This window comes from Coregonus clupeaformis, chromosome 1 (assembly GCF_020615455.1).
Source record: "Coregonus clupeaformis isolate EN_2021a chromosome 1, ASM2061545v1, whole genome shotgun sequence".
NCBI classification, from domain to species: Eukaryota; Metazoa; Chordata; class Actinopteri; order Salmoniformes; family Salmonidae; genus Coregonus; species Coregonus clupeaformis.
Window position 1 is genome coordinate 74,504,970 of NC_059192.1, and position 17,839 is coordinate 74,522,808.

At 42.1% G+C, this 17,839-nt stretch overlaps 1 protein-coding gene across 1 annotated transcript in view; it reads right to left on the reverse strand.

Annotated features, from left to right (window-relative positions):
• The window catches only part of LOC121569284 (protein shisa-9A-like), a 73,230-nt gene that overhangs the window by 11,730 nt on the left and 43,661 nt on the right, over positions 1-17,839 (reverse strand). The window contains exon 3 of the mRNA XM_041880135.2: positions 4,190-4,315. Coding sequence (XP_041736069.1) covers positions 4,190-4,315 — 126 coding nt within the window. The remainder of the gene's footprint in view (positions 1-4,189; positions 4,316-17,839) is intronic.

Genomic DNA, 17,839 nt, shown 5'->3' on the forward strand with positions numbered 1-17,839 from the left:
TCTCTCTCTCTCTCTCTCTCTCTCTCTCTCTCTCTCTCTCTCTCTCTCTCTCTCTCTCTCTCTCTCTCTCTCTCTCTCTCTCTCTCTCTCTCTCTCTCTCTCTCTCTCTCTCTCTCTCTCTCTCTCTCTCTCTCTCTCTCTCTCTCTCTCTCTCTCTCTCTCTCTCTCTCTCTCTCTCTCTCTCTCTCTCTCTCTCTCTCTCTCTCTCTCTCTCTCTCTCTCTCTCTCTTCTCCTCTCTCTGATGGGGAGGAGGGGGTGGAAGAGAGGTGGAGGTGAAAGAGGAGGGGGAGGCGGATATAAGCAAATATAATCTCTCTAAAATATTTGCCGGTATCGTTGGACCTCCTCCAGTACGCAGATAGCCTCATTACAGTTTTTCTCGATTGCTAAGACACATTTCTTGAAAGCTGCTCTCATTTTCTCTTAACTGTGAACACAAAACCCAATTTTCAAGCTACATTCACAAAACCTCAGACTCTTCTTGCAAAACCAAACTTTCACCTCAAAACAGTTCAATCTGTGCTCAAAACTGAACTATGTTGTCAAATCGTGCCCCGAGTCAATCAAAATAAAAAACACTACTGAACAGTCACTAAACACTACGTAGAAAAATAGAAAACACAATGCTCAGGACATGAAGCTGGAGAAATAAATGTTTATTGTTCACTGTAGGCTAAATGAATGTTGCAAAACAAAAAAAAACCTGTGCATTTAGCACTTGTACAAAAAGACAAAACAGAAATCTTGTGCATTTACATGTAGCACTTGTAAAAACAAACAGAAATCTTATGCGTTTGCCACTTGTGTACAGTAAGCCCATGTAAAAATAAAGTACAAAAATATACAAATAAGTGCATTACTCAGCCACAGCATCATGTCTCCGTACTGGGTCAGGCCACAGGACTTCATCCACATCACAGGCCACATTTTGTCTGGCCAGGCAACGGGGAAAAAAACCCTGGCATGCCGTATCCAGGCTTGGCATGCCTCCACACCTATGTCACCACAGGCAAGTCCCATGGCTTGCAGGAGATTTACCCTGGTGTAAGGTTGGCGTTCATATACCTTCCACCGCCATGAGGAGAATAATTCCTCAATGGGGTTTAGGAAAGGGGAGTACGGTAGAAGGCAAAGATTGATAAAACCTTGGTTCATATTGTACCACTCTCTAACCTGGAGGGCTCTGTGAAAACTCACATTGTCCCAAACAACAACATAGATGGGATGCTCATCCTGCTGCCCTAACAAAGCATCTCGCATGTGATTGAGGAAAATGAGGAGCTGGTGAGTGTTGTAGGGCCCCAGGTTGGCATGATGGTGGACAACCCCATGATTGCTGATGGCAGCACATAATGTGACATTGCCACCACGCTGCCCAGGAACACCAACAATGGCCCGATGGCCAATCACATTACGGCCTCTCCTTCTCCTTTTGGTGAGATTAAACCCAGCTTCATCCATGTAGATGTATTGATGGGGTCTTTCCATTGCATCCAGTTGAAAAACCCTCTGTAGAAATAAATATAGTTTTGTAAGTGATACGGAAAAAGTGATTTAGGCCACTACAGTAAATCACTACTTAGAGTAATCAACATTGAATGTGTCTGGATATATGCCAACCTGTACATACTGGAATCTTTGCTCTTTGACTCTGTCTGAGTTGCGATCAAAGGGCACTCTGTATAGCTGTTTCATGCGCAGTCTGTTGCGCTTGAGGACACGATCAACAGTAGAGAGGCTGACACTGTTGATACCCTCAAAATGTAAATGGTCCTCAATGATCTTCTGCTGAATTTCGCTCAGTTTAATGGCATTGTTCTCACGGACCATATCAACAATTAGGGTCTCTTGGTGTGGGGAGAACATACCTGTCCTCCCACCCCCATGTGGCAGTCTTTCAATTCTACAAAAAGAGAACATGGAGTTACAAAAATATACATGGTATACTAGGCCTACAAACAGTTAGACCAACCCTCCATTACAATACTACAGTACATTGGTACAGTGATGTACTGAAACATATATTCACTTACAGTATACTGTGGTAGAGTATATAGTATGTCATACAGTAATTGCTGTCAACATTTACATACTGTACTATAATGTCAAAAAAAGGTAATTACCTGTTCTCTTCTCTAAATCTTCGGATTATGGTGGACATAGCGAATCTACTGATGTTTGGTTGTACCCTTTGTCCAGCCTCCCTCATGCTCATACCATGGACAAGAACATGGTCAATCACAGTAGCTCTGATTTCATCAGATATTACTGTTCTTTGTCTTCGCTGACCACCTCGACCACCTCGACCTCCTCTCACACGAACTCTTCCTCTCAGATTTCTATCCATTGTAGGGCCTCACAAACCAGTGCTCTCTGAACTGGCTTACTGTATATGTTCCCTCACATCATTAGCCACAAGTGTGATCAATTTTGAGTTGTTGTGTTCAAGTGGTGATACCTGTGCTCTAATTGTGTTTGACTTTTGTCACCTGTGCTCACCATTATGCAGCACGGGTGCATCACAATGAAAATGTGTTGGCAAGTTGTGTCTAAACAGGTGAAAAGTGCTTATGGTTTTGCCAAAAGAGTGATTGATTCAATCAGTGGGTTCAGGCAACTGAGCATTTGGTTCAGACAATAGGGTTTAGTGTTTTAGCAATTGAGAAAAACTGTAATACCTAGCTGAATAGATTTGGTTCACTTTATTACTCAAACACAGGAGATATGGGAAAATCTGTCAACATTTCCCATTCTTAATTGTCTCAGATTGAATGGCTTTGATTTGATTTGCTAGTGGTTATATAAACTGTGTGACATTCACACGAAACAGAAAAACACTTCCTCTTCTCTACTCCCTCCCGCCTTTGTGTAAACAATCACAGCAATCTGTTTCCCAAGCTGAAAATGAGTCAGGGACTGAATAGTGAAGTGATGGATTGGGAATTGCGTTTAAAATTATTAGCTTTCTCCTACATTTAACATCTCATTGAGAGGTGTGGGTATTCTGCATTCCCGGGATGTTGTGTTATTCCAGAGGTAGCGACTATGATTATACAGTACAGAGAGCCAGATGGATCCAATCATTTTGTTTCTGGGGGAACTTCCTTTAGCATACTAAAGAAGAATACTTGTTTTGCTCGTATGGTATTATGGTATTAACATAACAAAATAGAGTGGTCTAGACTCTATTCAGATAAAATATGCCATCAGTGAAAGGAATGTACAGAATGACAATGTCAAAACAAGTTGATTCTGCTTTTGAGTGCGACTGTGAGACTTTAATATTATTTTTTATTAGTCCTTTATTTTACCAGGGAAGACATATTGAGACCTAGGTCTCTTTTTCAAATGTGTGCTGGACATTACAACACAAATATACACAAAATATAAATATACTTACACATTAAAATACAAAAACACAGTCATGGGAAGCACAAGTAAAACATCACAGATCACCCAGAAAAACAGTTACATTCCTCCACAAATAATTCCCCAATCAATACTCTAAACTACCCGAACGGCACCAGAACATTAAGATTAAACGTATTTTCAATTTTGTTATAGCACTACAGTGCATTAAAACTAAAAGCAGATTTACTTAGCTCGGTGGAGCCCCTAGGAACCTCGAGTTAACCAATCCTGTGAACGGGTTAGGCAACTCAGGTGTCTATACTTCAACAGCAAAGTTAGATAAGATGGAAGTTTATGAAGTAGGGCCTTGTAAACAAAAAGGGAGTAATGTAGAGATCTACGGGTCTTTAGCGAAGTCCAGCCAACCTTTTGATACAGGATGCAGTGATGAGTATCAAAACTGTCACCTGTAACAAAACGAAGGGCACTATGGAAGATGGCATCCATCACACCCATCGGTCTTTAGTTCCAGCGAAAGTGGGCAATATACAGAAATCCTTTATGAAATGTTATGTGTACCTCTGTAGCTCAATTGGTAGAGCATGGCGCTTGTAACGCCAGGGTAGTGGGTTCGATCCCCAGGACCACCCATACGTAAAAATGTATGCACACATGACTGTAAGTCGCTTTGGATAAAAGCGTCTGCTAAATGGCATATTATATAGAAATGGTATTTGATCAAGCTTAGTCATTGGGCCGTTCTGTTTGGAACAAGGCTAACTTACTTAGTGGAACCCAGGCCTCTACAGACACAAAGCTGATAGAGCAGACACTCACCTACGAGCTTGAGCGAGGCGTACTTGTTGAGTTCCTTCCCAGGTCGTTCCTGGCTCAGAACAGGGTAGGGGTGTGGCTGGCCCATGGTGGGACCTGGATCCATGTTGTTGTTAATCTGACCTCCCTCTGAAGAGACACAACATGGGGTAATGTTAGAGGGCTTTCGTACCAACATGGCCTCATTAGAATAAGTCAAGACATTTGACCATTGTGGTTATACATCACTAACTCTCAAATATTACTTATGTCACTTGTGGTGACATATTACACACCTATGGACAGCTGTTCTCACTTTACAATACACATGTCTTATATCATAACCCAGAAAGCATGGGACAATATAATGACCCATTGGTAATATTGATGTGTTGTAGTGTCAGTACATGGCCGGTATGGTAGTGACTTTTGTCTTGTGGATTAATGACAGTAAAAAAACAAAAAGAGAAAGCACTCATTTGGAACCACCCTGAAACTGTAGCAGAGATTGACGTTAATTGCCTCTCCATCTTACTCGATTAAGCGAGGGAGAAGGAGCTGAGTGAGAGAGAGAGACCGAGAGAGACGGAGAGAGAGACAGAGAGAGAGGCCGAGAGAGAGGCCGAGAGAGAGGCCGAGAGAGAGGCAGAGAGAGAGGCCGAGAGAGAGACAGAGAGAGCGAGACCAAGAGAGAGAGAGAGAGAGAGAGAGAGAGAGAGAGAGAGAGAGAGAGACGAGAGAGAGACGGAGAGAGAGAGATGGAGAGAGAGACAAAGAGAGGTAGGGGAGAGAGAGAGAGACAGAGTGAGAGAGACCGAAAGAGAGAGAGCCGAGAGAGAGAGAGAGAGAGACCGAGAGAGACACAGATCGAGACCGAGAGAGGTAGGGGAGCGAGACCGAAAGAGAGAGACCGAGAGAGAGAGAGAGCGAGAGAGGTAGGGGAGAGAGAGATACAGTAGAGAGAACAGAGTAAGAGGGAAAGAGTGAACGAGACAGCAAGCAGAAAGGAAAGAGCTTTGTCTGTCTGATGGGAGGATTTATCCAGTCCTCATATTCATATTCCCATCCGACTCCCAGGAGCCTCGTCAAGCGTCAGTCTGAGACTTATACAGAGACTTCTACAGAGACTTCTGCAGAGCACTGAACACTGTCTTATTTACTTCCGGCAGCAGTCTTATTTACTTCCGGCAGCGTTCTTATTTACTTATGGCAGCGGTCTTATTTACTTACGAAAGCGGTCTTATTTACTTACAGCAGCAGCCTTATTTACCTACGGCAGCGGTCTTATTTACTTACGGCAGCGGTCTTATCTACTTACATCTTATTTACTTACAGCAGCTGTCTTATTTAATTACGAAAGCGGTCTTATTTACTTACAGCAGCAGCCTTAATTACCTACGACAGCGGTCTTATTTACTTACGGCAGCGGTCTTATTTACTTACATTTTTAAAAACATTTTTGTCATTTAGCAGACGCTCTTATCCAGAGCGACTTACAGTTAGTGAGTGTATACATTTTTCATACTCACGGCAGCGGTGTTATTTATTTACGGCAGCGATCTTATTTACTCACGGCAGCGGTGTTATTTACTTACGGCAGCAGTCCTATTTACTTACAGCAGCAGTCTTATTTACTTAGGGCAGCGTTCTTATTTACTTATGGCAGCGGTCTTATTTACTTACAGCTGTGTTCTTATTTACCTAAGGCAGCGGTCCTATTTACTTACAGCAGCGGTCTTATTTACTTACGGCAGCAATCTTATTTACTTACGGCGGAGTTCTTATTTACTTACAGCAGCGGTTTTATTTACCTACGGCAGCTGTCTTCTTTACTTACGACAGCGGTCTTATTTACTTAAGTCTTATTTACTTACGCAGCGGTCTTATTCACTTCAGGCAGCGTTCTTGTTTACTTACGTCAGCGGTCTTATTTACTTACGGCAGCGGTCTTATTTACTTACAGCAGTGTTCTTATTTACCTAAGGCAGCGGCCCTATTTACTTCCGGCAGCATTGTTGTTGACTTACAACAGCGGTCTTATTTACTTACGGCAGCGGTCTTCTTTACTTTCAGCAGCATTCTTGTTTACTTACGACAGCGGTCTTATTTACTTACGCCAGCGGTATTATTTACTTATTGCAGCATTCTTATTTACCTACGGCAGCGGTCTTATCTACTTACGGCAGCGGTCTTATTTACTTACGGCAGCGGACTTATTTACTTACGTCTTATTTACTTACGGCAGCGGTCTTATTTACTTCCGGCAGCGTTCTTATTTACTTAAAGCAGCGGTCTTATTTACTTACGGCAGCGGTCTTATTTACTTACGGCAGCGGTCTCATCTACTTACAGCAGTGGTGTTATTTACATACGACAGCGATCTTATTTACTTATGGCAATGGTCATATTCACATATGTCAGCGGTCTTATTCACTTAAGGCAGCGGTCTTTTTTACTCACGGCAGCGGTCTTATTTACTTAAGGCAGCGGTCATATTTACTTACAGCAGCGGTGTTATTTACTTACGGCAGCGTTCTTATTTACTTATGGCAGCGGTCTTATTTACTTACAGCTGTGTTCTTATTTACCTAAGGCAGCGGTCCTATTTACATACGGCAGCGGTTTTATTTACTTACGGCGGCAGTCCTATTTACTTACGGCAGCGGTCTTATTTACTTACGGCAGCGGTCTTATTTACATACGCCGGCAGTCTTATTCACTTACGGCAGCGGTTTTATTTACTTACATTTGACATTTACATTTTAGTCATTTAGCAGACGCTCTTATCCAGAGCGACTTACAGTTAGTGAATGTATACATTTTTCATACTTACGGCAGCGGTGTTATTTACTTGTGGCAGCGGTCTTATTTACTCACGGCAGCGGTCTAATTTACTTACGGCAGCGTTCTTATTTACTTATGGCAGCGGTCTTATTTACTTACAGCTGAGTTCTTATTTACCTAAGGCAGCAGTCCTATTTACTTACGGCAGCGGTCTTATTTACTTACAGCAGCGGTTTTATTCACCTACGGCAGCGGTCTTATTTACTTACGACAGCGTTCTTGTTTACTTACGTCAGAGGTCTAATTTACTTACAGCAGCGGTCTTATTTACTTACGGCAGCGGTCTTATTTACTTACGGCAGCGGTCTCATCTACTTACGGCAGCGGTCTTATTTACTTACATCATATTTACTAACGGCAGCGGTCTTATTTACTTCCGGCAGCGTTATTGTTGACTTACGACAGCGGTCTTACTTACTTACAGCAGTGTTCCTATTTACTTACGTCAGCGGTCATATTTACTTACGGCAGCAGTATTATTTACTTACAGCAGCGTTCTTATATACGGCAGCGGTCTTATTTACTTACAGCAGCGGTCATATTTACATACGGCAGCGGTCTTATTTCCTTATGGCAGCGGTCTTATTTCCTTACGGCGGCAGTCTTATTTACTTACGGCAGCGGTCTTATTTACTTACATTTGACATTTACTTACATTTGACACTTACAGTTAGTGAGTGTATACATTTTTCATACTTACGGCAGCGGTGTTATTTACTTACGGCAGCGGTCTTATTTACTCACGGCAGCGGTCTAATTTACTTACGGCAGCGGTCCTATTTACTTACAGCAGCAGTCTTATTTACTTACGGCAGCGTTCTTATTTACTTATGGCAGCGGTCTTATTTACTTACAGCTGTGTTCTTATTTACCTAAAGCAGCGGTCCTATTTACTTACGGCAGCGGTCTTATTTACTTACAGCAGCGGTTTTATTTACTTACGCAGCGGTCTTATTCACTTCCGGCAGCGTTCTTGTTTACTTACGTCAGCGGTCTTATTTACTTACATCCTATTTACTAACGGCAGCGGTCTTATTTACTTCCGGCAGCGTTATTGTTGACTTACGACAGCGGTCTTACTTACTTACAGCAGTGTTCCTATTTACTTACGTCAGCGGTCTTATTTACTTACGGCAGCAGTATTATTTACTTACGGCAGCGGTCTTATTTACTTACGGCAGCGGTCTTATTTACTTATGGCAGCGGTCTTATTTACTTACGGCAGCGGTATTATTTACTTACAACAGCATTCTTATATACGGCAGCAGTCTTATTTACTTACAGCAGCAGTCTTATTTACTTACGGCAACGGTCTTATTTACTTACGGCAACGGTCTTATTTACTTACAACAGCATTCTTATATACGGCAGCAGCGTTCTTATTTACTTACGGCAGCGTTCATGTTTACTTACGTCAGCGGTCTTATTTACTTACAGCAGCGGTCTTATTTACTTACGGCAGCGGTCTCAGCTACTTACGGCAGCGGTCTTATTTACTTACATTTGACATTTACTTACATTTGACACTTACAGTTAGTGAGTGTATAAATTTTTCATACTTACGGCAGCGGTGTTATTTACTTACGGCAGCGGTCTTATTTACTCACGGCAGCGGTCTAATTTACTTACGGCAGCGGTCCTATTTACTTACAGCAGCAGTCTTATTTACTTACGGCAGCGTTCTTATTTACTTATGGCAGCGGTCTTATTTACTTACAGCTGTGTTCTTATTTACCTAAAGCAGCGGTCCTATTTACTTACGGCAGCGGTCTTATTTACTTACAGCAGCGGTTTTATTTACTTACGCAGCGGTCTTATTCACTTCCGGCAGCGTTCTTGTTTACTTACGTCAGCGGTCTTATTTACTTACATCCTATTTACTAACGGCAGCGGTCTTATTTACTTCCGGCAGCGTTATTGTTGACTTACGACAGCGGTCTTACTTACTTACAGCAGTGTTCCTATTTACTTACGTCAGCGGTCTTATTTACTTACGGCAGCAGTATTATTTACTTACGGCAGCGGTATTATTTACTTACGGCAGCGGTCTTATTTACTTATGGCAGCGGTCTTATTTACTTACGGCAGCGGTATTATTTACTTACAACAGCATTCTTATATACGGCAGCAGTCTTATTTACTTACAGCAGTGGTCTTATTTACTTACGGCAACGGTCTTATTTACTTACGGCAACGGTCTTATTTACTTACAACAGCATTCTTATATACGGCAGCAGCGTTCTTATTTACTTACGGCAGCGTTCATGTTTACTTACGTCAGCGGTCCTATTTACTTACAGCAGCGGTCTTATTTACTTACGGCAGCGGTCTCAGCTACTTACGGCAGCGGTCTTATTTACCTACGGCAGCGGTCTTATATACTTACAGCAGCGTTCTTATTTACTTACGGCAGCGTTCATGTTTACTTACGTCAGCGGTCTTATTTACTTAAGGCAGCCGTCTTATTTACTTACAGCAGCATTGTTATATACGGCAGCAGTCTTATTTACTTACAGCAGTGGTCTTATTTACTTACGGCAGCGGTCTTATTTACTCACGGCAGCGGTATTATTTACTTACAACAGCATTCTTATATACGGCATCAGTCTTATTTACTTACGGCAGCGGTCTTATTTACTTACGGCAACGTTCTTATTTACTTCCGGCAGCATTCTTGTTTACATACGTCAGCGGTCTTATTTACTTACGGCAGCGGTATTATTTACTTACAACAGCATTCTTATATACGGCAGCAGTCTTATTTACTTACAGCAGTGGTCTTATTTACTTACGGCAGCGGTCTTATTTACTTACGGCAGCGGTCTTATTTACTTATGGCAACGTTCCTATTTACTTCCGGCAGCATTCTTGTTTCCTTACATCAGCGGTCTCATTAACTTACGGCAGCTGTATTATTTACTTACAACAGCATTCTTATATACGGCAGCAGTCTTATTTACTTACAGCTGTGTTCTTATTTACCTAAGGCAGCGGTTTTATTCACTTACGGCAGCGTTCTTATTTACTTACGGCGGCAGTCTTATTTACTTACGGCAGCAGTCTTATTTACTTACATTTGATAATTTACATTTTAGTCATTTAGCAGAAGCTCTTATCCAGAGCGACTTACAGTTAGTGAGTGTATCAATTTTTCAGACTTACGGCAGCGGTGTTATTTACTTACGTCAGCGGCCTTATTTACTCACGGCAGCGGTCTTATTTACTCACGGCAGCGGTCTTATTTACTTACGGCAGCGGTCTTATTTAGTTACGGCGGCGTTCTTATTTACTTACAGCAGCGGTCTTATTTACTTACGTCTTATTTACCTACGTCTTATTTACGTACGTCAGCGGTCTTATTTACTTACATTTTTTAAAACATTTTTGTCATTTAGCAGACGCTCTTATCCAGAGCGACTTACAGTTAGTGAGTGTATACATTTTTCATACTCACGGCAGCGGTGTTATTTATTTACGGCAGCGATCTTATTTACTCACGGCAGCGGTGTTATTTACTTACGGCAGCAGTCCTATTTACTTACAGCAGCGGTCTTATTTACTTAGGGCAGCGTTCTTATTTACTTATGGCAGCGGTCTTATTTACTTACAGCTGTGTTCTTATTTACCTAAGGCAGCGGTCCTATTTACTTACAGCAGCGGTCTTATTTACTTACGGCAGCGTTCTTATTTACTTTCGGCAGAGTTCTTATTTACTTACAGCAGCGGTTTTATTTACCTACGGCAGCTGTCTTCTTTACTTACGACAGCGGTCTTATTTACTTAAGTCTTATTTACTTACGCAGCGGTCTTATTCACTTCAGGCAGCGTTCTTGTTTACTTACGCCAGCGGTCTTATTTACTTATGGCAGCGGTCTTATTTACTTACAGCAGCGTTCTTATTTACTTACAGCAGCGTTCTTATTTACTTACGGCAGCGGTCTTATTTACTTACAGCAGTGTTCTTATTTACCTAAGGCAGCGGCCCGATTTACTTCCGGCAGCATTGTTGTTGACTTACAACAGGGGTCTTATTTACTTACGGCAGCGGTCTTCTTTACTTTCAGCAGCATTCTTGTTTACTTACGACAGCGGTCTTATTTACTTACGCCAGCGGTATTATTTACTTATTGCAGCATTCTTATTTACCTACGGCAGCGGTCTTATCTACTTACGGCAGCGGTCTTATTTACTTACGGCAGCGGACTTATTTACTTCCGTCTTATTTACTTACGGCAGCAGTCTTATTTACTTCCGGCAGCGTTCTTATTTACTTAAAGCAGCGGTCTTATTTACTTACGGCAGCGGTCTTATTTACTTACGGCAGCGGTCTCATCTACTTACAGCAGTGGTGTTATTTACATACGACAGCGATCTTATTTACTTATGGCAATGGTCATATTCACATATGTCAGCGGTCTTATATACTTAAGGCAGCGGTCTTTTTTACTCACGGCAGCGGTCTTATTTACTTACGGCAGCGGTCATATTTACTTACAGCAGCGGTGTTATTTACTTACAGCAGCGTTCTTATTTACTTACGGCAGCATTCTTATTTACTTATGGCAGCGGTCTTATTTACTTACAGCTGTGTTCTTATTTACCTAAGGCAGCGGTCCTATTTACATACGGCAGCGGTTTTATTTACTTACGGCGGCAGTCCTATTTACTTACGGCAGCGGTCTTATTTACTTACGGCAGCAGTCTTATTTACTTACGGCGGCAGTCTTATTCACTTACGGCAGCGGTCTTATTTACTTACATTTGACATTTACATTTTAGTCATTTAGCAGACGCTCTTATCCAGAGCGACTTACAGTTAGTGAGTGTATAAATTGTTCATACTTACGGCAGCGGTGTTATTTACTTGTGGCAGCGGTCTTATTTACTCACGGCAGCGGTCTAATTTACTTACGGCAGCGGTCCTATTTACTTACAGCAGCGGTCTTATTTACTTACGGCAGCGTTCTTATTTACTTATGGCAGCGGTCTTATTTACTTACAGCTGAGGTCTTATTTACCTAAGGCAGCGGTCCTATTTACTTACGGCAGCGGTCTTATTTACTTACAGCAGCGGTTTTATTCACCTACGGCAGCGGTCTTATTTACTTATGACAGCGTTCTTGTTTACTTACGTCAGAGGTCTAATTTACTTACAGCAGCGGTCTTATTCACTTACGGCAGCGGTCTTATTTACTTACGGCAGCGGTCTCATCTACTTACGGCAGCGGTCTTATTTACTTACATCCTATTTACTAACGGCAGCGGTCTTATTTACTTCCGGCAGCGTTATTGTTGACTTACGACAGCGGTCTTACTTACTTACAGCAGTGTTCCTATTTACTTACGTCAGCGGTCATATTTACTTACGGCAGCATTATTATTTACTTACAGCAGCGTTCTTATATACGGCAGCGGTCTTATTTACTTACAGCAGTGGTCATATTTACATATGGCAGCGGTCTTATTTCCTTACGGCGGCAGTCTTATTTACTTACGGCAGCGGTCTTATTTACTTACATTTGACATTTACTTACATTTGACACTTACAGTTAGTGTGTGTGTATACATTTTTCATACTTACGGCAGCGGTGTTATTTACTTACGGCAGCGGTCTTATTTACTCACGGCAGCGGTCTAATTTACTTACGGCAGCGGTCCTATTTACTTACAGCAGCAGTCTTATTGAATTACGGCAGCGTTCTTATTTACTTATGGCAGCGGTCTTATTTACTTACAGCTGTGTTCTTATTTACCTAAAGCAGCGGTCCTATTTACTTACGGCAGCGGTCTTATTTACTTACAGTAGCGGTTTTATTTACTTACGCAGCGGTCTTATTCACTTCCGGCAGCGTTCTTGTTTACTTACGGCAGCGGTCTTATTTACTTACGGCGGCAGTCTTATTCACTTACGGCAGCGGTCTTATTTACTTACATTTGACATTTACATTTTAGTCATTTAGCAGACGCTCTTATCCAGAGCGACTTACAGTTAGTGAGTGTATACATTTTTCATACTTACGGCAGCTGTGTTATTTACTTGTGGCAGCGGTCTTATTTACTCACGGCAGCGGTCTAATTTACTTACGGCAGCGGTCCTATTTACTTACAGCAGCGGTCTTATTTACTTACGGCAGCGTTCTTATTTACTTATGGCAGCGGTCTTATTTACTTACAGCTGAGGTCTTATTTACCTAAGGCAGCGGTCCTATTTACTTACGGCAGCGGTCTTATTTACTTACAGCAGCGGTTTTATTCACCTACGGCAGCGGTCTTATTTACTTATGACAGCGTTCTTGTTTACTTACGTCAGAGGTCTAATTTACTTACAGCAGCGGTCTTATTCACTTACGGCAGCGGTCTTATTTACTTACGGCAGCGGTCTCATCTACTTACGGCAGCGGTCTTATTTACTTACATCCTATTTACTAACGGCAGCGGTCTTATTTACTTCCGGCAGCGTTATTGTTGACTTACGACAGCGGTCTTACTTACTTACAGCAGTGTTCCTATTTACTTACGTCAGCGGTCATATTTACTTACGGCAGCAGTATTATTTACTTACAGCAGCGTTCTTATATACGGCAGCGGTCTTATTTACTTACAGCAGTGGTCATATTTACATATGGCAGCGGTCTTATTTCCTTACGGCGGCAGTCTTATTTACTTACGGCAGCGGTCTTATTTACTTACATTTGACATTTACTTACATTTGACACTTACAGTTAGTGTGTGTATACATTTTTCATACTTACGGCAGCGGTGTTATTTACTTACGGCAGCGGTCTTATTTACTCACGGCAGCGGTCTAATTTACTTACGGCAGCGGTCCTATTTACTTACAGCAGCAGTCTTATTGAATTACGGCAGCGTTCTTATTTACTTATGGCAGCGGTCTTATTTACTTACAGCTGTGTTCTTATTTACCTAAAGCAGCGGTCCTATTTACTTACGGCAGCGGTCTTATTTACTTACAGTAGCGGTTTTATTTACTTACGCAGCGGTCTTATTCACTTCCGGCAGCGTTCTTGTTTACTTACGTCAGCGGTCTTATTTACTTACATCCTATTTACTAACGGCAGCGGTCTTATTTACTTCTGGCAGCGTTATTGTTGACTTACGACAGCGGTCTTACTTACTTACAGCAGTGTTCTTATTTACCTAAGGTAGCGGCCCTATTTACTTCCGGCAGCATTGTTGTTGACTTATGGCAGCGTTCTTATTTACTTACGGCAGTCGTCTTATTTACTTACAGCAGTGTTCTTATTTACCTAAGGTAGCGGCCCTATTTACTTCCGGCAGCATTGTTGTTGACTTATGGCAGCGTTCTTATTTACTTACGGCAGTCGTCTTATTTACTTACGGCAGCGTTCTTATTTACTTACGGCGGCGGTCTTATTCACTTACGGCAGCGGTCTTATTTACTTACGGCAGCGTTCTTATTTACTTACGACAGCGGTCTTATTTACTTACGACAGCGGTCTTATTTACTTACGGCAGCGGTCTTATTGACTTATTGCAGCATTCTTATTTACCTACATTTACATTTTAGTCATTTAGCAGACGCTCTTATCCAGAGCGACTTACAGTTAGCACATACATTATTTTATCGAACCCACAACCCTGGCGTTGCAAACGCCATGCTCTACCAACTGAGCTACATCCTACGGCAGCGGTCTTATATACTTATGGCAGCGGTCTTATTTACTTACGGCAGCGGACTTATTTACTTACAGCAGTGGTCTTATTTACTTCCGGCAGCATTGTTGTTTACTTACGACAGCGGTCTTATTTACTTATGGCAGCGGTCTTATTTACTTACATTTGACATTTACATTTTAGTCATTTAGCAGACGCTCTTATCCAGAGTGACTTACAGTTAGTGAGTGCATACATTTTTCATACTTACGGCAGCAGTGTTATTTACTTCCGGCAGCATTCTTATATACGGCAGCAGTCTTATTTACTTACAGCAGTGGTCTTATTTACTTACGGCAGCGGTCTTATTTACTCACGGCAGCGGTATTATTTACTTACAACAGCATTCTTATATACGGCAGCAGTCTTATTTACTTACGGCAGCGGTCTTGTTTACTTACGGCAACGTTCTTATTTACTTCCGGCAGCATTCTTGTTTACATACGTCAGCGGTCTTATTTACTTACGGCAGCGGTATTATTTACTTACAACAGCATTCTTATATACTTACAGCAGTGGTCTTATTTACTTACAGCAGTGGTCTTATTTACTTACGGCAGCAGTATTATTTACTTACAACAGCATTCTTATATACGGCAGCGGTATTATTTACTTACAACAGCATTTTTATATATACGGCTGCGGTCTTATTTACTCACGGCAGCGGTCTTATTTACTTACGGCAGCAGTCCTATTTACTTACGGCAGCGTTCTTATCTACTTACGGCTGCGGTCTTATTTACTTACGGCAACGTTCTTATTTACTTACGGCAGCGTTCTTATCTACTTACGGCGGCGGTGTTATTTACTTACGGCGGAGGTCTTATTTACCTACGGCAGCGGTCTTATTTACTTACGGCAGCCGCCTTATTTACTTACGGCAGCGTTCTTATTTACTTACGGCTGCGGTCTTATTTACTTACGGCAGCGGTCCTATTTACTTACGGCAGCGTTCTTATTTACTTCCGACAGCGGTCTTATTTACTTACGGCAGCGGTCTTATTTACTTATAGCAGCGTTCTTATTTACTTACAGCAGCGTTCTTATTTACTTACGGCAGCGGTCTTATTTACTTACAGCAGTGTTCTTATTTACCTAAGGCAGCGGCCCTATTTACTTCCGGCAGCATTGTTGTTGACTTAAGACAGCGGTCCTATTCACTTACGGCAGCGGTCCTATTAACTTCCGGCAGCATTCTTGTTTACTTACGACAGCGGTCTTATTTACTTACGGCAGTGGTCTTATTTACTTATTGCAGCTGTCTTTTTTTACCTACGGCAGCGGTCTTATTTACTTACGGCAGCGGTCTTATTTACTTACGTGTTATTTACTTACGGCAGCGGTCTTATTTACTTCCGGCAGCGTTCTTATTTACTTACGGCAGCGGTCTTATTTACTTACGGCAGCAGTCTCATCTACTTACGGCAGCGGTCTTATCTACCTACGGCAGCGGTCTTATATACTTACAGCAGCGTTCTTATTTACGGAAGCGTTCATGTTTACTTACATCAGCGGTCTTATTTACTTACAGCAGCGGTCTTATTTACTTACAGCAACGTTCTGATTTACTCACGGCAGCAGTCTTATCTACCTATGGCAGCGGTCTTAGCTACTTACGGCAGCGGTCTTATTTACATACGACAGCGATCTTATTTACTTACAGCAGCGGTCTTATTTACTTACGGCAGCGGCCTTATATACTTCCGGCAGCATTGTTGTTTACTTACGACAGTGGTCTTATTTAATTACGGCAGCGGTCTTATTTACTTCCGGCAGCATTCTTGTTTACTTACGACAGCGGTCTTATTTACTTACGGCAGCGGTCCTATTTACTTACGGCAGCGGTCTTATTTACTTACGGCAGCGGTCTTATTTACTTACAGCAGCGTTCTTATTTACTTACATTTTACATTTACATTTTAGTCATTTAGCAGACGCTCTTATCCAGAGCGACTTACAGTTAGTGAGTGCAAAAAATGTTCAGACTTACGGCAGCTGTGTTATGTACTTACGGCAGCGGTCTTATCTATTATGACAGAGGTCCTATTTACCTACGGCAGCGGTCTTATTTACTTACGGCAGCGGTCCTATTTACTTACGGCAGCGGTCTTATCTATTATGACAGAGGTCCTATTTACCTACGGCAGCGGTCTTATTTACTTACGGCAGCATTCTTATTTACTTACGGCAGCGTTCTTATTTACTTACGGCAGCCGTCTTATTTACTTACAGCAGCGGTCTTATTTACTTACAGCAGCGGTCTTAGTTACTTACTGCAGCTGCAACACCACCCTTTTTTCTTCCTCTCGTGACAGAGAGACAGAGGAAGGGGAGCCGAGAGCCATGTCGGCAACAAACACCTATTGATTCAAACAGTTGTTTCCACCCGTTTCATCTCTTTGGGCTGTCAGTGTAGAGGGACGATCAAAGCACCTGTAACCTACACGTCCGACCTGCCTGACAGGCAGCTAGCGCTGTGACTAATTAATAATTTATCCTTGATGCAGGGTCTGTGACACAGAGAGGGAGAGAGATGGGGAGAGAGAGAGAGGTGTAGAGAGCGAATGAGAGAAAGGGAGAGAGAGAGAGGTGTAGATAGAGAGGGAGAGAGAAAAAGGTGTAGGGAGGGAGAGAGAAAAGAAGAGAATTTAGAGAGAGAGAGTCACACCACACCTTCAAGCCCACTCATACACACTTTAGCAGAGCCCCTCATATTCAATCAGACCAATAGTGTTTATAGTCAGAGGTTCAATCAGGAAGGATGTTGTGAGAGGAGTAAATGTTTTTCATTCCATTTCCACTGTATAGGATGGTTGAATAATGGCTTCCATTTCCACTGTGTACCACTGTATAGGATGGTTCAATAATGGCTTCCATTTCCACTGTGCATCACTGTATACATTTACATTTTAGTCTTTTAGCAGACGCTCTTATCCAGAGCGACTTACAGTTAGTGAGTGCATACATATTCATACTGGTCCCCCGTGGGAATCGAACCCACAACCCTGGCGTTGCAAGCGCCATGCTCTACCAATTGAGCTACACGGGACTATAGGACAGTTCAATAACGACTTCTGGTCTGTCTCTAATCCATACAGCAGAGAACCCAGGAGACAAACATGAACGTACAAACAC